Source organism: Otolemur garnettii, unplaced genomic scaffold (assembly GCF_000181295.1).
Source record: "Otolemur garnettii isolate 467f Iridium unplaced genomic scaffold, OtoGar3 scaffold00155, whole genome shotgun sequence".
Classification (NCBI taxonomy): Eukaryota; Metazoa; Chordata; class Mammalia; order Primates; family Galagidae; genus Otolemur; species Otolemur garnettii.
Genome location: NW_003852550.1, coordinates 910,205 through 931,118, shown reverse-complemented (window position 1 = coordinate 931,118; position 20,914 = coordinate 910,205). Strand labels below are relative to the sequence as shown.

Sequence of the window (20,914 nt, the reverse complement as noted above, 5' to 3'; positions counted from 1 at the left end):
AAAAAAAAAAACTAGCCAGATGTTGTGGTGGGAATCTTCAATTCCAGCTACTCAGGAGACTGAGGCAAGAGGATCTCTTGAGCCCAAGAGTTTAAGGTTGTTGTGAGCTAGGACTCCACAGCACTCTATCCAGAGCAACAGAGTAAGACTCTATCTCAAAAAAAAGAAAAAAGAAAAATACCCTTCAATTGTTTAATAACCTGAGCAATCAACACATTTAGATCTTCTTTCTCTACTATATACCATAATAGTAGCAGTTAATTTTAAAAATGAAATGTAAAAATTTAAGCCATGAAAAAGATAGTATTAAATATTTTTTGATGTTCAAGTAGGAAATTTTTTTCGCTCTTTGTTTTCAATGAAAATTTTCAAACATGGAGAAAAGTTGAAGGAATTTTATCTCAACCATTATATTACCATTTAGATTCTACCATTACTATGTTATTAAATATCTTATCTATTCCTCCATTCACCTATCAATCCATCTTATTTTAGAAAATTGGTGATGTAAATGCACACCCCCTCAAATACTTCAGCATGAATATTGTTAGCTACAGTTATATATTTATTTACATTTTTTCTTTGGCTGTAAACTTTGGATCTAATTAAAAGCATAAATTTTAAGTGTTCATTTGCTGACTTTTGAACAAAGTACCAATCTGTATAGTGATATACTGGTAAATGTTCAACAGCCAGCTCTACAGCAATGATGTGTAGCATTTCCCAGTTTTCATGACATACATATTACCATTGTGTCTAATTTCAAGGGGCTAATGTACCATCATGGAACATGAAGTTGAGAATAGATACACACAGTCATCGGACCATCTCTAGTGTACACTGCTATGCAACCTAACGCCTATAAACATGGAAGATTACCATCACTCCAGAAAGTTCTATCATACTTCCTTCCAGTAATTTCCCCAACCCTTCCAGAGGAAACTAGTATTTTGATTTTTTTTCTACCATACATTAGTTTTTCCTGTTCTAGAACTTCATATTACTGGAACATACAGTATATATATTTTTGTGTAATTTTTTTAACTCAACATAATGTTTTTGAGATTTATTTATATTGTTGGGGTTAGCAATAGTTTTAGTTTGTCCTTCCTAGAGGTATATTATGTCAGTTCTTGGTGCTCTTTGGCTTATCGATGCATTAGTCCAATCTCTACCTTTATCATCACATGGCAGTTTCACTGTGTGTCTGTATCTCACTTCACATTGCTTTCTTCTAAGGGTACTAGTCCTTGGATTTATAGCCCACACTCATCAAGCATTACTTCACCTTAATTTAACTACATCTGTGAAGACCATATTTCCACAGAAGTTCACAGTCTGAAGCTCCAGATGAACATGAATTTTAGAGATATACTATCCAACCCAGGGTAGTGCACCCTCTGGACTCCAAAAATTCACATCTGTCCACATGCAAAATACATTCATCTCATCACAACATCCCTAAAAGTCTTAACCCATTCCAGCATCAAGTATCAGTCCCAAATTTCATGTAAATGTAAATGTCAGCTCAAAAAAATTCTAAATGTCATTATCTATCTAAATCTTCTAAATCATGTATAGGTGAGATTCTGGATATGGTCCATTCTGGGGCAACGTTCCTCTCCATCCAGAGACCTATAGTTATCTGCTTCTAATGTACGGTAGTGGGACAGGCATAGGAAAGACGTTCCTATTCTGAAAGGGCAAAAAAGAAGGAATAAAGGGATACTGGTCTAAAGTAAGTTTGTAGCCGAGCAATGAAAATTCTGTTGATTTAAAAGGCCTGCAAGTAATATTCTGAGCTCAGTGTTCTGTACTCTGGGCCCACCTGGGCACCCGCATCCCTGTTCTCTGTGGCTTCTGAATCTGAGGCTCTGCTCTTGCAGTCATCTTTTCTTCATTCTGTCCTTTCCCTATCTCTTTCACACTAGCTGGCACTCTGTCTTTAGGTATAAAATCCTCAAAAACTTTGTCAGTCTCATATATGTCAAGAGAGCCACACCATTATATATGAGGGTTCTCTATAGATTTTTCCTAGGTAACACCATCTCTGTTCCTGGCATCTGCTGAGATGGCTGATTGGATCCATGAGTCACACACTGAATCTTTTTGTGAAAATTTGTCCCGCTATACCTTTGGCCCTGTTTCCAGAGCATACTATCTGGATAGGCTAAGAATTTTCCTGCTCATTAAGTGATGTTTTCTTTTTTCTTAGCAGTTTCTTCCTCAGTTTACCTCTTCTCTCTCTCACTTTATTATAAGTATCAAAAAGAAACCAGCCTGTATATTCCACATTTTGCTTCAAAATCTCAGCTAAATATCCCAGGTTAGCACTTTTAAGGACTTTTCACCCAATGGCAAAACTCAATTTAGCACCAAGTTTCTGCCACTTTCTAACAAAGATTACCTTTCCTCCACTATCCAATACCATTTGCATTTCCTTCTATGGCCTCACCAAAAGCATTTTAACATTCAGATCTCTAGCAACATTTTATTCATGGTGAGGGGTGTGTGTGTGTGTGTGTGTGTGTGTGTGTGTTCTTTAAGATGACAGGAGCTTTCTGTACTTTCAGGTTCACTTCCATCTAAGCCCTCAGCAGAATCACCTTTAACATTCATATTTCTACCAACAGTCTCTTCAAGGCAATGTAGGCTTTTACTATCAAACACCTCAAAATTCTTCCAGCATCTACTCATTACTCAATTCCGAAGCCAATTCCACATTTTTATTTTATTTTTTTGTAGTTTTTGGCTGGGGCTGGGTTGGAACCCACCACCTCCAGCATATGGGGCCAGTGCCCTACTCCTTGAGCCACAGGCGCTGCCCCCAATTCTACATTCCACATTTTTAGGTATTTGTTATAGCAGCATCCTACTTTCTGGTACCAAAATCTGTATTAGTTTCCTAGGGTTGCCATAACAAAGTACCACAGAGTGGCTTAAAAGAAGAGAAATTTAGCCTCTCAGTTATAGATGCTAGAAGTACAAAATCAAGGTGTTGGTAAGGTTGACTCTTTTTGGCAGCCATGAGGGAGAATCTGTTCCATGCCTGTCTCCTAGCTTCTGATGTTTCCCAGCAGCCTCTGTCTTATATATACATCATTCTAATCGCCACCTCCATCATCACATGGCATTCTCTCCGTGTGACTGTGTATCCATATTTTCACATGACCTTCTTACAAGGATACCAATCATTGGTCATAGAGCCCACCCTAATCTATTACCTCATCTTAACTGATTATATCTGCAAAGACCCTATTTCTGCATAAGGTCATATTCTCATATTCTGAGGCTCTGGGTAGGCATGAATCTTGGCAGGGGGGTATACTGTTCAACTCAGTACATTTCCTTATTGCCACTTCCTCACCCTTCGTTCACTTTTTTTGCATGCTGTATTTCTTTTGTACCAACGTCAGTTTCTTGGTTTTCATATTATACTGTACTTTCAGAAGACATTACCACTAGGGAAACAAGGTAGAGTTTATAAAGGACCTCTATTATTATTTTTGTAACTTCTTATAAATTTATAATTAATTAAAATATAAATGTTTTGATTTCAGATTAACATGAGGATACGTATGAGTAGGTTACATAGCTTGCATTTGTAAGGTTAAAGTCCAAATTGTAGTTGTGTCCTTCACCCAGAAGTGTGCCACATACCCATTAATTGTACCCATTGGGTGCATTTTTCTTTTATAATGAGATGGATCATGCCAAACAGTGCTTAAAACATGTTTAATCAGATTACGAAACAGCATTTTACTGATACTCCAAAAGCCCCTCACAAATCACAGCCCTTTCCCCACCAGATATAACTAACCACTACCTCACTTAAGATAATAATTTCCTTGGTTTTCTTTATATTTATACTACCCCTACACGCAGCACTAGGCAGTGTTTAGTTTTGCATAATAATCAATGAATTGTACTGTATATAGTCTATCGGATCTTTCTTTTCTACTTAACATTATTTGTGAGATTTATGCATATTGCTATGTATAGCCATAATACATTAATTTTCATTGAAGCATAGTATACCTTTATATGAACATACCACAGTTTATTTATCCATTCTGTTGTCAAGATATTTGGGTTATTCTCATTTGGGGGGCTATAAGTATCAGTCCTGCTACTGTGATCATTCCTGTTCATGTATCCTGGAACATACGTGCAGGAGTTTCTTGGGCTCCATATCTAGGCATGGAATTGAGGGGTGAAGAGTTCTCATACCTTCAACTTTAATAGATATTAACTAATTTCTGAAGGTATTTCCCCGAATTAAAAGTCTTCCAGTCAGGTAGGAATGTTAAGGTTGCTCCACATCCACAATAGATATTGCCAAACTCCAATCTAATGAGTTTTTACTTGAATTTTATTCTGTTCCTTTTTTCCTTTATTAATAGTTAACATTTACTTATGTTACTTTTTATTTTTCGGCCAGTAAAGTCTTATTTTCTTTAACTTTTTTTTTTTGAAAAATTTCAAATATAGAGAAAAATTGAAAGAATATATATACACTCTCACCCTTCATATACATTCACCAGCTATTGACATCTTGCCATATTCACTTTACCTCCCCTTCCCTCTGTATGAGCTGTGTGGATGTAGTTTGTTTATTGCTAAACTATTTGAAATAAATTTCAGACAGATTTTGCTCCTAAATATCTGATAATGTTTCTCCTGAGAACAAGGACATTCTTCTATATAATCACTGTATTGTGGTCACTCTGAAGAAATTTAACGTGTGTTACTGTAATATTATCTAATATGCAGTTTATAATCAGATTTCTCGATTTTAAATACAAGATACAATCAGGGATCACACATTGCATTTGGTTTGCTTTAGAACAGTTCTCCTGCCTTTGTGTGTGTATATGTGTGTAGGTATGTGTGTATATCTGTCTGTCTGTCTGTCTTTTAGGATGTGGATATCTTTCGGGAGTCCAAACTTGTATTGTTTGTTTGTTTTGTTGTGGTCTTAACTTCTTTTTCTTGATAGCTAATGATGTTTGATACCTTCTGACTCATTTATTGACCATTTGGACAGTCTCCTTTGTGAAATGGCTATTCAATTCTTTTGACCGTTTAGCAAACGTGAAAATACCTATGGACTGCCTGAATGTCTTTCCATCTGTATCTTTGTCCAGATGTACCCTTGGTTCAGAGATCACTAAAGGTATGTATCAGCCCCAAAGCCTTAAGATATAGCAGATCTCAGTGATTACAGTACCACCTTCCTACAGGGAGCGGGGAGCCAGGAAACTGTTTCAGTTATACATCCTGAATATTCTAGCTCCAATTTTCTTAACTAATTTTAGGTGTATTTTCTTATAAATTTATAAAAGTGTTTTTATTATTGCAGATGCTTGTTCTTTGTTGGTTATATGTATTGAAAAATGTTCCTCTCCATCTGTAATTTATCATTTCATAGCCTATGGCCTCTTTTGATGAACAAAAGTTCTTCATTTTTATGTAATAAAATTTATTAATTTTTCCTTTATACTTAGTGCCTTTTGTGTTTTTGTTAATAGATCTTTCCCTACTGTGAGTGCAAGAATATATTGTTCATTATTCTAAAAACTTAATTTTTTTTTGTCTTCCATGTTTAAGTTTTTAATGTACCTGGAATTGATTTATGTATATGGTATAAATAAGGGTTTCACTTTCTTTTTCCTCTCATGTAGATAGCTCTTTATTTAAATACCAAATACCCAAAAATGTCCCTGCACTGTTAACTGTATTGCTACCTCTCTTATATATCTGTTTGTATATGGATGGATGTTATTCTGGACTTTCTCTTTAGTTCCTTTGGTCTTTTTGGCTATTCTAGAATCAATATCATGCACTCTAAGTTTTATAATGTTTTGATACCTGGTACAGCAAAATAAATCCTTCTACCTTGTTTTTCTTTAAAAGCATTTTAATCTACTTTTAATACTTTTCCTTTCCATGTAAATTTTAAAAGCAGTTTATCAAGTTACACACGCACACATACCTTTCTTTATATGATTTTGATTGGGATCCTGTTGAGTGTTGAAATCAATTGAAGTGAATTGACCTATTTATAATATGAGCCTCCAAATCGTCAATTGTGAACATGATATCTTTCCTTGATCTTTCCTTCAATGTCTTTCCGTGCATTTTCTGTCTTCTATTCCTTCTCACATTTTGTGAGCCTGAATAGTTTATTTTTAAACATCTTTATTAAGGTATATAATTTACATATGATAAAATTCACCTATTGTAAAGTATTCAAGTCAGTGATTTTTACTACATTTATAGAATTGTGAAATGAAAATACACAATCCAATTTTAGGACATTTCCGTCACCTGGCAAAATTCCCTTGTACATATTTGCAGTATATGACTCCCATATATATTCCAAGCCTCTGTCTCTATAAATTTGTCTTTTCTATATATTTCATATAAATGGACTTTTACAATATGTGATTTTTTTGAATCTAGCTTCTTTCAGGTAGTATAACATTTTATTCTTTTATGACTTTTGCTTGTGGTATCATATTTAAGAAATCTTTGTTAACTAACAGTCAGAAAGATATTCTCCTATTTTTTTTCCTAGAATATTTATAGTCTTTGCTTTTACATTTAGAGCTAGTATGCATTTGAGTTAATTTTTATGTGTGCGGTAAAGGGGCCAAGTTCATATTTTTGTTATGTGGATCAATTGTTCCAGCACTGTGTGTTATAAAGGCTATTATTTTTCACATTGTCTTGGCACCTTTGTGGAAAAATCAATTGACCATAAATGTAAGGATATATTTCTGGACACTCAACTTGGTTCTATTATTAATCTATATGACAATGCTTATGCACTAAATCTCCTTACAGTAAGTTTAGAAATCGGGTATTGTAATGACTCTCTCTCTCCCTTTGTTGTTGAAACAGAGTCTCATTCCATTGCCTAGGCTAGAGTGCCATGGCATCAGCCTACCTCAGAGAAACCTAAAATTCCTGGGTTCAGGTGATCCTCCTGCCTCAGCCTCCAGAGTAGCTGGGACCACAGGGGTCTGCCACAACACCTGGCTAATTTTTCCGTTTTTGGTAGAGACAGGGTCTTGGTCTTGGCTCAGGGTGGTCTCAAACTCCTGAGCTCAAGAGATCCTGATCCTCCCGTCTTGGCCTCCCAGAATGCAGGATTATAGGCATGAGCTACCACACCCTACCTATTTCTCTTTTTTTAAAATCACTTTTTCTATTCTAGTTCCTTTGTATTGCCACATAAATTTTAGCAGCAGTTTATCTAATTTTCTACCTAAAAAAGAAAAAACATCTTATGATTACATTAGCGCCACTGCATAATCCAGGATAATCTATCTCAAAATCTAGTAACTTAATTACAAACATATCATAAGAAAACCATAAACCAATATCCTGCATGAAGATAGATATAAAAATACTTAATAAAATATTATGAATTGACTTGAATCTATAATTCAATTTGGGGAATATTGCTTTTTTTTTTTTTTTTTGAGACAGAGCCTCAAGCTGTCCCCCTGGGTAGAGTGCCGTGGCATTACAGCTCACAGCAACCTCCAACTCCTGGGCTCAAGTGAGTCTCCTGCCTCCGCCTCCCAAGTAGCTGGGACCACGGGCGCCCGCCACAACGCCCGGCTATTTTTTGTTGCAGCCGTTGTTGTTTGGCGGGTCCGGGCTGGGGATTCGAACCCGCCACCTTAGGTGTACGTGGCTGGCACCTTAGCCAGGAATATTGCATTTTAAAAATGAATCTTGTAATCAATGAACATGGAATGTCTCTTTATTTAGATCTTTTAAAACTTATCTCAGCATTGTTTTATAGTTTTTAGTTATAGTTCTTTTATTAAACTAAATTCTGTGCTTTTTAAATTAAATCATAGGTGTGTACATTAATGCAGTCATGGGGTACAATGTGCTGGTTTTACATACAATTTGAAATGCTTTCATCAAACTGGTCAACATAGCCTTTGCGGCATTTTCTTAGTTATTGTGTTAAGACATTTATATTCTACACCTAGTAAATTTCACCTGTACCCTTGTAAGATGCACCATAGGTGTGGTGCCGCCAACTACTCTCCCTCCACCTGTGCTTCTTTTATTGAATTTATTTCTAAGCATTTTATTGGTTTTAATGCTCTTGTGAATAAAATTGTTTTCATATTTTTTTTGGTTGTTACATGCAAGTATGTAGAAATATAGTTAATTTTTGTATATTGATTTTATATCATGTGACTAAACTATTAGTTCTAATAGTTTTATTATGGATACATTAGAATTTCTTACATAAATAATCATGTTTTTTGTGAATAAATACAGTTTTAATTTTTCCTTTCCAACCTTGATGCCATTATTATTATTATTTTTGTTTCTTTGTTCTGTCTATAACAGTCAGTACAATGTTGAATGGAAGGAGTAAAAGCTAGCACCCTTGCCTTGTTCCCAGCCTTATGGGGAAAGCAGTCAATTTTTAACCATTAAGTATGATCTTAGTTTAAAATTTTCTGTACATGCTCTTTGGCAGTATATTACTTTCCTGTAGGTGATATAACCAGGCATAGTGGCTTCTACTTGTAATCCTAACACTCTGGGAGGCCAAGGTGGAAGCATCCCTTGAGCTCAGGATTTTGAGACCAGCCTAAGCCACCATAAATTTAGTGGCTTAAAACAATATAAATGTCTTTCTGTAGTTCTACAGGTTAGAAGTCCTACAATCAAGATATAGGCAGGGCTATGTTCCTTCTAGAGTCTCTGACCATCTACATTTCTTGCCATGGGTCTTTCCTCCACTTACACCAACCTCTACATCCATCATCACATCTCCTATCTGATCTTAATGCTTCCTTCTTATGACTCTTGTGATTACATTGGCCCCACTGCATAATCCAGGATAATCTCCCTATCTCAAAACCTTTTAAATTAATTACATTGAAGATTACCTTTTGTTATTGATACATAACTTAACATTTTCACAGATTTCAAGGGTTAGGATGTAGATATCTTTGGGGAGGCATTATTCAGCTTAACACAGGAAGACTGAAGATATTCCCTTCTCTTGCCAGCTAACTGAGGTTTTATTATTATTATTATGAATGGATGTTAGATTTTGTTTAATGTGTTTTCTGTACCTACTGTTGTGATCATCTGGTTTAAAGTTTCATCTATTAATATGATATATTGGCTGGGCGCGGTGGCTAACACCTGAAATCTTAGCGCCCTGGGAGGCCGAGGCAGTTGGATTGCTTGAGCTCACGAGTTCGAGACCAGTCTGAGCAAAAGCGAGACCCTGTCTCTACTAAAAATAGAAAAACTGAGACAAGAGGATCTCTTGAGACCTACTTGGAGGTTGCTGTGAGCTATGATGCCCCATCACTCTACCCAGGGCAACAGCTTGAGACTCTGTCTCAAAATATATATATACATACATACATATATATATATATAGTATATTGTATTAATTGAGTTTTAGATGATACACTAATCTTTCATTCCTAGGATAAATCCTACTTATATGTGTATAATCATTTTGTATGTTACTGGATTAAGCTGGCTAATATTTTATTAAGTATTTTTGTATCTATGTTCACGAAGGATATTGGTCCTTGGTTTTCTTGTGATATCTTTGTTTAGCCTTGGTATCAGTGTAATACTGACATCATAGAATGAATTAGAAAGTATTCTCTCCTCCTCTATTTTCTGAAAGTGTGCAAGATGTATATTATTTCTTTAAGTGTTTGATAGAATTCACCAATGAAGAAGCTATCTGGACCTGGGCTTTTCTTTGAGGGTAGTTTGTTAATTACTAATTCAGCCTCTTTACTTGTTTTATAGGTTTATTCGTCTTTTCTCTTTCTTGAGTCCGCATTCATAAGTTATATCTATCAATTTGTTCATTCATATAAGTTTTCTAACTTGTTGCCCTAAACTTAGTCTTAATATTCCTGCATAATTGTTTTTTACTTCTGTCGGGTCACTAGTGACGTTTCTTCTTTAATTCTTGATTTTAGTCATTTGTGTCTTCTCTATCATTTTCTTCATCATTCTAGCTAAGGGTTTGTCATTTGGTTGAACTTTTCAAAGAACTGGCTTTTGGTTTCATTGATTTTCTCAGTTTTCCATTATATTGATTTATTTCTTAATCTTCATTATTTTCTTTTGGTTGCTTGATTTGTGTTTAGTTTATTCTGTTTCTAGTTTCCTAACTTGGAAGCTCAGGTTACAAATTTGAAGCTATTCTTCTTTTCTGAAACATTTAAATCTATAGCATTTAAAGCTATAGATTTCTGTCATATTGATGCAGCATTGTTTTAGCTGCATCCACAAATTCTGATATGTTGGGTTTTCATTTTCATCTAGATCAAAATGTTTTAAAATTTCCTTTGTGAGTTCTTTGACCCATGAGTTATGCAGAAGTGTGTTGTTTAATTTCCAAATATTTGTGTTTTCCTATATCTCTTACAATAGTGGATCACTAATTAAATCCATCATAAAGAATGTACTTTGTATGATTTCAGTCTTGTTAAGTTTTTTGAAACATACTCTCACCTTGGGGCCTCACTCTAATGTTAGCGTGATAGATGCTTTAACTTTCTTCATGTCTTCACTTAAATGTCACCTTCTCAATGAGAACTACCCAGACCAACGTTAAATTTGTAACCACCATTACTACCACTCCATAGCTTTTTCAATCTTAACCTTACTGCATTTTTTTCTTTTTCATAGCATTCAGAACCTTCTAACATACCATATAGTTTACTTAGTTCCATAATGGTACAGCTCTTTATTTATTGATGTATCCCAAGAGTCCAGAATAATGTCTGGCTCAAAATAGTCACTGAATAAATATTTTTGAGTGTATACATTAGTATATTCATCCACTTGATCATATATAACTGAAATTTGATCACCTTCATTGGGTTATAGTATTTCATTATAGAAACGTAAAAATAATTTTATAATTTTTCTTAAACATTGGTATTTCTGCTAGTTTGGGGTAATTATATATAACACTGATCTGAGAATTCTTACTGTGTACTAGTGCACATATGCCCACATTTTTCTAAGGTGGGAATAGAATTGATAGGTTATGTGTTGAACATATATTCACCATTAATAGATAATGGCATACTGACTTGAACTGTGGCTTGCCCGCCAGCAATACATGAGTATACCAGTTGCTATTCAATCTCATTGACTTGTGGTGTTAGCATTCTTTTTAGTGTTTGCCAATATGTCAGTTTTCTTATAAGTATCTCATTCCCTCCCTAAATTGCATTTCCCTGACTTCTAATGTGCATATATTTATTAGCTATATGTGTTTCTTTTGTGAGACATTCCCTTAATATTTTGCCTATTTTCCTAATGGTTGTCCATCTTTCTCTTATTAATTTGTAGGAGTTATTTATGTATTCTAGATTTAAGTTCCCTAATAGTTCTTTGTGTAGCAAATATATTTTCCTATTCTGTGGCTTTTCTTTTCCGTCTCTTTATAACATTTTAATGAATAGAAGTTTTTAATTTTAATGTAGTTGAATTTATCAATCTTTTCCTTAATGGTTAGGGCTTTTTGTATCTTAAGAAGTACTTTCATCACTACTGCTATGCCTTGCTGGTGGAAATACAGAATAGCACAACTCCTACAGAGTGAAATTTAACTATATATAGAAAATTGCATATACATGTGCCCTTTGTCTCAGCAATTCCACTTCTTAGAATGTGTCTCAGAGATATACTGGAAAAAATACCAAATCCTGTATGCACAAGGCTGTCTGTGAGGATATTATTCATAACAACATAAAACTGGATACAAGACCAGTGTGTATCAGTGGGGAAATAGTTGAATAAACTATGGTACCTCCACACAATGGAGTACTTTGCAGATATAAGAAGGAACAAGAAGAGCTCTACATATTGGTACGGAATTATCTCCAGGATATATTGTTAAATGCAAAACAGTAAGTTGTAGAACAACGTTTATAATAAGTTATTTTTTACATAGGAGAAGGGTATAACTGATGAATTTTGTGTGCGTGTATGTGTGTGCATGTCTATTTTCTTATATTTTCAAAAAAGAAACAATAAAACCATATGCCAAAATAATTTTAAAAATTATTATTTATGGGAAAGAAGGGAAGGGGATGAAGGAGAGATTAAAGTGAGACTCTGGTGACAGCACTGTATAGCAATTTTCACTTTAGATCCATGTAAATGTTTTGCATAATTTAAAATTTTAATCAAAAATGTAAAAAAAAATCAACCCTAAAATTCAAAAACTGTGTAGTAAATAAACTTAATGATATGTAAAGTTGGCAGCATAATCACATAGAGAAAAGAATTACTTATAGTGAATTTAAAACAACATTTATGTGTTTCTAATGAAGTATAATCTAAGAGCAAAAGTAACTGCAAAGAAATTTAAGACTGTATTTAGTAGTTTCATTATTGGTAGTCATAGTAGTATTATTATTGACATTTATAAATTCTGTAAGTATATTATAAGAAGAAGCTAATAAATATTTTTGCTAATGTTAAGTCCAAAATCAAGGAGTTTAGGTAAAAACCTTGTGATCTTAAATGTGAATTGGAAATACCAATATGAACTCATGATTATTTTTCTCTTAAAAAAATGTCCTAGCTTTGTCCACTGAAAAGGCCTAGAAGCAACAACTTGATAGCAATGAGCACACCTAGCAACACACTGTAGTTTCTAAATACCATTTCCCACTAAAAGAAACCAGGGGTCTTTGGAGAAATATTCCATGTTTGGATTAGGAAGGGTCATCTCAAGATGAGCTTGGGATATCTTGCTGTGCCAGAAAACCAGGAAGCAATACAGGAGCCAATTTGAAAGTCCTAAGTAGGATAATCTAACCACTAAAAAATACAGACCATAGTTACTTGATACCCATGAAATATATGAAAATATTTCATCACCATTGGACATTTCTAAGGAACCAACTTATTACTCTCATAATTGGTGGATAATGGAAAGAACCAAGCATTTATCCTCCTTTTCCTGTATGAACTGCATTTTAGAAAACCAAATTGTTGGCTCAGCGCCTGTGGCTCAAGTGGCTAAGGCGCTAGCCACATACACCTACGGTGGCGGGTTCAAATCTAGCCTGGGCCCGCCAAAACAACAATGATGGCTGCAACCAAAAAAATAGCTGGGCATTGTGGCGGGCGCCTGTGGTCCCAGCTACTTGGGAGGCTGAGGCAGGAGACTTGCTTGACCCCAGGAGTTGGAGGTTGCTGTGAGCTGTGATGTCACAGCACTCTACCCAAGTGGACAGCTTGAGGCTCTGTCTCAAAAAAAAAAAACCAGAAAACCAAATTGTTGATGACGGTAAGTTTATTATAGAATTCCAATAAGAAATAAGGAATAACAGAATTAGGAAAACCTCATTTTAGACCTCTTAAAATTTAATAGATCTAGGCAATGGTCAACAGTGGATATAAAACTCATTTGGTGAAAGGTGAATGGGAGCGCTTAATAATGGAGGGATGAAACTAACACCACCTGACTCCACTGACAAATATCAGCATCAATAAAAATAGGACCACCAAACATTTATAAGCCTTATGACACGATGTGGTAAAAAAATACACATCTATGTATAAAGGATTCTTGCCTAAAATTTTGAATTTCTATCTAATCAAACCTCTAGATCAGCACTGTCCAGTGTAATGTTTGACAACGATGTAGTTTTTCTCTGTCCAATATGGTATCCACTAGCCACATGTAGCTATTGAGTACTTGAAATATGACAAGTTTGGCTGAGGAACTGATATTTTAAAATTAATGTAAATGGACACACATGACCAGTGGCTACTATATTAGATACCATAGTTCTAGATTTCACTGCCAAGAAGTAGAGGGGCTAAAGAAACAAGTTAAACAACTCTCATTAGGAAACAATTCATCAAATTCATTTGTTCATAGAACAATGTAGCTTCTCTAACAAATCAGTGTATGGGCGGGGGGAATGAGCTAGAGAAGTGGGAGAGAAGAAGCACTATTTAAAATAAAAAAGTCTCAAGAGATAGAATAACCAAAGGCTGGTTAGATTCTGAATTGAATAACCAAATGTAAAAAACAATCTTTGAGTTAATCAGGATAATTTGAATACATTGGTATTAGATGATACTAAGGAATTATTAAGTTTGTGAAGTATGATAATTCTATACTGATTATATTTTTAAAAAATTCTTATCAGGTAGAGGTGCATATACTGAGAGTCCTAGGTGCCTCACTTGCCTCACCATAGTTCTGGCCTTACTTGAGATGCACTATAATAAAATAGCTATATACATAGTACTATTGTCATTTGTCACAGGCTATACAGACTTCTCCCAGCAGAGTTTCTGTATCTGAGATCTAGGATTTAATTTTTATTAATTTGTCAAAGGTTGTATTGGTAGGAGTTGTAGAACTTCCCTATCTCTTTGTCTTGATCTAGATGAACCCCCAAAGAAGAACAAAGGTGATCCCATGAACAACCTGGAAAGTTTTTACCAAGAGATGATAATGAAAAAACGTCCTGAAGAGTTCCAACTTATGAGAGGTGAACCCTTTGCTTCCCACTCACTGGTCTCAGCTACATCAGTGAGTGATAGTGGCACAGCTGAGAACCCGTCATTACTCCAAGACGAGGGAGAACAGGCAGCACAGGGTAAAGGTCCCAGTCTCCATGTGCCAAAAGTTATTGATTTTTCACCTGAGCAGTGTTGGACTGGGCCTAAGAAGCTGACGCAGCCAATAGAATTTGTCCCAGAAGATGAGATCCAGAGAAATCGTTTGTCAAAGGAAGAGATCCGAAAAATTCCTATGTTTTCTTCATATAATCCAGGGGAGCCAAACAAGGTATAGGCCAAACCAAGAAAAACAACATGGGTTGTTTTTACTTTTATTTACTTCTACCTAAAGTAATACTTTTAAGTAGCTTTGATTGTATCAAAGAATCATTACATAGGCACAGTGACTGTGTTTGTCCTTGACCTTGACTATTCTTTCTCTGCATATTATATAAGTAGCATATTTCCTATAATGTTCTTTGTGCTTTTGAAGATCCTAAGTGCCCTTAGAACAGTGGTTCTCAATCTTCCTAATGCTGCAATGTATTTTCATTGTTACAAAGGGGTTGTGACCCACAGGTTGAGAACCACTGCCTTAGAATTTTAAAGAAATCTCGATGAGACTATAGTTCATACCTACTAGAAGCCCTGAATTGAAGGAAAAGTAACCTCTAATTTCCTAGGCTAGTAATAATCAAGTAGTAGTTTTAGGACTAGAACAGCTGGTAGCCATGGTGCCTTTAGAATTAGTAAATAAATTGATTGTGAGTAGTGTTTACCATTACCACATGAGTTTCTGCTTCAGAATGCTCTACCTGGCTTCCATATGACATATGATTTAAGTTGCTATTAGCAAAGCAGCAAAGTAAAAGCATGGGTTCTCTAAGCTTTGAGAAACCAGCAAACATGTAACTGAGTAATGTAAATAATGCTTGTTTTGTTGATTAAATCATTATTTCACATTCATGCTACATACTACATCTGGAATGGAAAATTCTATTCCCATAGGACAGTGCCTGTGGCTCAAAGGAGTAGGGCGCTGGCCCCATATGCCGGAGGTGGCAGGTTCAAACCCAGGCCCGGCAAAAAACTGCAAAAAAAAGAAAAAATCTATTCCCATGTCACCCAAAGAGGCAACACAAGCCCTTGGAGCATATATTTTGTTGTGTCTAATTTAAATAGTTTCTAACGGCTCGGCGCCTGTGGCTCAAGCGGCTAAGGCGCCAGCCACATACACCTAAGGTGGCGGGTTCGAATCCCCAGCCCGGGCCCGCCAAACAACAATGATGGCTGCAACCAAAAATTGGCCAGGCGTGGTGGCGGGCGCCTGTAGTCCCAGCTACGTGGGAGGCTGAGGCAGGAGACTTGCTTGAGCCTAGGAGTTGGAGGTTGCTGTGAGCGTGATGCCATGGCACTCTACCCAGGGGGATAGCTTGAGGCTCCGTCTCAAAAAAAAAAAAAATAAATAAATAAAAAATAAATAGTTTCTAACTATATCTGAATTTAAAAAAAAAACATTGTAGATGAAAGATATTGAAATAGTTTCCTTTGAATGATTGAATTTCTAATATATTCTTGTTAATTCAAGAGTAGCTTGATTTTTATTTACTATTTACTTTTTTTATCAAATGTTATTAATATGTTAGCAAATACCTATGTATTCAACTAGTCTTTACCAATCTTTATCAATTCCTAATAGTTTCCACATTTGTTTAATTTTTTAAATTCAGCATTATAGATAATGTAACCTGAAGACTTACATCTATCCCTCAACAATCCCATTCTCCTTTTCAGATGTAACTACTATCCTGAATTCACTATTTACCATAACCATGCAGATTTACATTTTTACTACATAGCTTTATATTAAAAAGATAGAACTTTGCACATTTTAAAACTATATAAAGGGTATACTCTACATGCTTTTTTTGACTCAATATACATAAACATTTTTGAAATTTATTTCTAATAATATAAGGAACTGTATAGGTTTCCATTGTAAAAAAATAGACCAATATTTATTTATCCATTTTACTGGAAGATTTGTCCTTTCCATTATTTTGCTATTACAGATAATTCTGCAATAAATATTATTGTACATGTCTTGCTGCAAACATGCAAGAGTTTCTCTAAGACAGTGTTTTTCTTTTTCTTTTTTATCTTTTTTTGTGAGGCAGAGTCTCTGTCACCCTTGAGTGCTATGGTGTCACAGCTCACAGCAACCTCAAACTCTTGGGCTTAAGCGATTCTCTTGCCTCAGCCTCCCAAGTAGCTGGGACTACAGGCACCTGCCACAGCGGCTGGCTATTTTTTTTGTTGTTGTTGTTACAGTTATCATTGTTGTTTTAGCTGGCCTGGGCCAAGTTTGAACCCACCAACCTCATTGTGTGTGGCTGGAGCCCTACCCACTGAGCTACAGGTGCCACCTTTTATTTATTTATTTATTTATTTATTTATTTTGAGACGAAGTCTCACTCTGAAGCCCTGACTAAAGTACCATGGTAGTATAACTTACAGCAACCTTAAGTTCTTGAGCTCAAGTAATCCTCTTGCCTCAATTTTTTCTATTTTTAGCGTAGATGCGGTCTTGCTCTTGCTCAGGCTGGTCTTGAACTCCTGAGCTCAAGCAGTCCACCCTCCTTGGCCTCCCAGAGTGTTAGGATTACAGACGTGAGCCACCGTGACTGGCTTTAGGACAGTGTTTTTCAAACTTAGGTTACAGTCAGAAGATTAAAGTCAGCAGTTTTTTTAATCAATGAAATGAACTTGAATAGAAGAGAAAATACTAAAATACATTCCATACAGTTAGGGTAATTACTGCTTCTTAAAGACTTTATTCTGTGTGAGTTTGTGTGTGTGATTGATACATATATGGGCCACAATATAGGATTCCGTTCTTTCTGTACATCTCAGCAAAAACATTAGGAAGGTGTTGCTCTGTTGTAATAGTTCTCAAATGTTAATGTACATCAGAATCACCTGGAGGACTTATTACAACACAGATTGTTGGGCTCTATTCCTCGAAGTTTTGACTCAAGAGACCTGGAGTGGGGCCTGAGAATTTGCATTTCCAGCAAGTTCCTAAGAGATAGTGATGCTGCTGGTCTAAAAGTGACATTTTAAGAATCACTGTCCTGGGTTATATACCTCAAAATGGAATCACTGAGAAAGGATATATATATCTTCAACTTCTAATGAGCAGGATTAAGAGATTCCATTCATATTTTTGCCAAAACTTTGGTGTATTGAGCTCTTTATGTTGCCAGAATAATAGCTTTGAAAAGATTTATCAGTGTTTTAATTTTCATTGTCCTGATTTCTGGTGAGGTTGTGCATTTATTTATACATTTATTGGCTATTTAGCAACACTCTGTGAATTACCTGTTCCATTGTTTTGCCCATTATTTGATCTTGTTTTTTTTAATACTTATTTATAGGAATTATTTTTAAATTCTGCAAACAAATTCTTGCTATTTATTTAGCAAATATCTTCTCCCAGTGGTTGGCTTACTTTTTAACATTGTTTCTGATATGTTTTGTTGAACAGAAGGAAGTCTTTCATTGCAATATTAACAAATTATCATTATGTCATTCAATGGTTTTTGCTTTTTAAGTCATCTTAAGGCAATCCTTCCCTACAAATCAATAAGAAAAACACAAACAACCCAATAAAAATGGGCAAAAGATATAAACAGGCAATTTACAGAGGCAAAAAACATGAATGGCCAATAAACTTAAGAAATCTCATTAGTAATCAAGGAAATGAAACATAAAGCCACAGTAACATATACCATTTAACTCTCAGGATTTTGGTGTGTATTTAAAGGCCCAACAATGTCAAGTATTGGTGAACATATGGAACAAAAAGAACACTAATAAACTATCAAGCGGAATGTAAATAAGTACAGCCACTTTCAAAAATACTGTGGCAGGCTGGGCATGGTGGCTCACACCTGTAGTCCCAGCATTTTAGGAGGCCAAGGTAGGAGGATTGCGTGAGTCTAAGAGTTTGAGACCAGTCTGGGCAATATAGTGAGACCCCCCCCCATCTCTATAAAAAATGTCTTTTAATTAGCCAGACATGGTAGCATGTGCCCATAGTTCCAGCTACTCATGAGCCCAAGGCAGGAGGATCACTTGGGCACAGGAGTTTGAGGCTATAGTAAGCTCATGATTGCACCATTGCATCCCAGTCTGGGCAACAGAGTGAGACCCCATCTCTAAAAAATAAACAAACAAAAAGAATATCATAGCAATAGATAGTAAAATTGAAGATGTTCGTACAGTATAATTTAGCAGTCTCATTCCTTGGTTATCTATCCTAGAGAAACTCTTGCACATACACATTAAGAGATGTTATGATGATGCTTGTTGTAGCATTGTTTTTAAACAATATCCATATTCGTTAGCAGGAGAATAGATAAAGCACGATACGTTCATAAAGTAGAATACAACACAGTAGAGAAGGTGAATAAAATAGAAGTATAGGTATCAATGTGGGTGAAATTATAGGCAGAATTTTGAATGACATCTAGTTGCAGGCTTCTGTTTTTAGCTCAAATATGTAAAGTGCTTGGAAGTCATCACTCTGTTGTACACTATACCCCATAAATGCATTAATGTACACAGCTATGATTTAATTTTTAAAAAACCAGCAGAATGAACTAAAAATCAGTGATTTTTCTTGGATATATCAGAAAATTAGAGTCACATAGATAACTGCAACACCAAAATCTGGAGAGACATTTGTGATGACACAGGCACACTGAAAGATTGAGACTTTGTCATAGTATTCCCTTACAATGATGCCTTTGCTAATTTGTTACCTATGGAAGAAAATCCTATCAATTCTTGAGAACTAAACTAGCATCATATATGCTTCAGACTGGAAGCTATATTCATTTTGACCTTGCAAAATGATGCTATCAGAGGCACTTCAGATACCTTCTACAATGTGTGAGGATTGCAGTAGGGAAACTTCATTCATTCTGTCTTATTATATAAACTCATTCATTCATTGACACAATTACTATTTTTATAGTATGTATTGTGTACGAGGCACCAAGTTAGACATAAAGAGTACAAAAATATACTGTCCTAACAGTGTTTAAAGTCTACCTTAGCAATGTTTTCACATGGTTTCTCATTATTGTAGGAAACTGCAAATGTATATACAATTATATATATATACTGCATATACAATTATGATGTCAGAGGTGTCTGTTAACATAATCTTATTAGACCTAGATCATATTATACAACCATGACTTCAAGTCTCACATAGCAAGAAAGTGTTTTTTCACATCATTAAGACTCAGTATCTTAACCCAAAAGATGGGAATACTACCAACCACATCATATTCTGATCCTGAAGCTCCATAAAATAATTCACAATCACTACTCTTTGTGGGACAGGGCATCAGGTGAACCACACCACTGCACTCTCCAGGAGATACTACTTTATTTATGTTTGGTAAAGCATGACTTTAAGGCTAAGATGCATAAGATCAAAACTGTAACTACTATAGTAGCTGTTAATATTTTATTCCTTTAGAATAAGTTTACTTCTTCAGATAAGAGTCAGGAGTTTTAAAAATGATAATAGTGTGGCTGAGGTTGCCCTCCCTTTCTGAATATGGAAGACAAAATCCTATCAAATGTCAAATCTGGCAAATTGAAAAGCCCCCTAATTATTGAGCTATTGGGAAAGGAAAACCCTAGACAAAACAGATTTAATTTTACAATCATTATAAGAACAACACTTTCAAAGAGATTTAGAAAGAAAGAAGTATCTACTAAGTCATACTAAATACACTATCTTGCATCCATGATGTAGCTAGAATGGAGGTAAATTGGGATAATCTAGACTCTTCATTGTTTTAGCATCTTGTTATTGAGATCCTGCATATGTCAAGCTTTATTTGAAAATAAAGGTGCTTTATTTGAAGCATCTAAGAAACTTCAGTTAGAAGATTCTTGCTTTCTTAAAGAACAGACTAGTAGGAATGCAGAAAATTAAACAGTAAGCTACTAAGTGATGTGATAGAATGCTGTAAGTGAAACAGAAACTCTGAAACACTAAAGAACACAGGACGGGCAGAGAAACAGCTAACATAAGGCTATCAGTACAAGGGGACCTTGATACTGAGATTAGGAAATTCTGTCAGAAAAACATGATCTTTTTCTTCAATTTTCAATCAAGCAAATTTCACAGGCAAGGTTATAAATCTCGAAAAAATCACCCAGGAAATAGGTTAGTCAATTTGGAACTGATCTAGGGAAATGAAAGTGAGAAGAGGTTTTTTTTTTTTTTTTTTTTTTTTTTTTTTGAGATTTTTTTTTTTTT

At 35.2% G+C, this 20,914-nt stretch overlaps 1 protein-coding gene across 1 annotated transcript in view; it reads left to right on the top strand.

The window, feature by feature from the left end:
* The window catches only part of RBM41 (RNA binding motif protein 41), a 49,381-nt gene that overhangs the window by 13,178 nt on the left and 15,289 nt on the right, over nt 1–20,914 (top strand). The window contains exon 5 of the mRNA XM_003799723.3: nt 14,454–14,857. Coding sequence (XP_003799771.1) covers nt 14,454–14,857 — 404 coding nt within the window. The remainder of the gene's footprint in view (nt 1–14,453; nt 14,858–20,914) is intronic.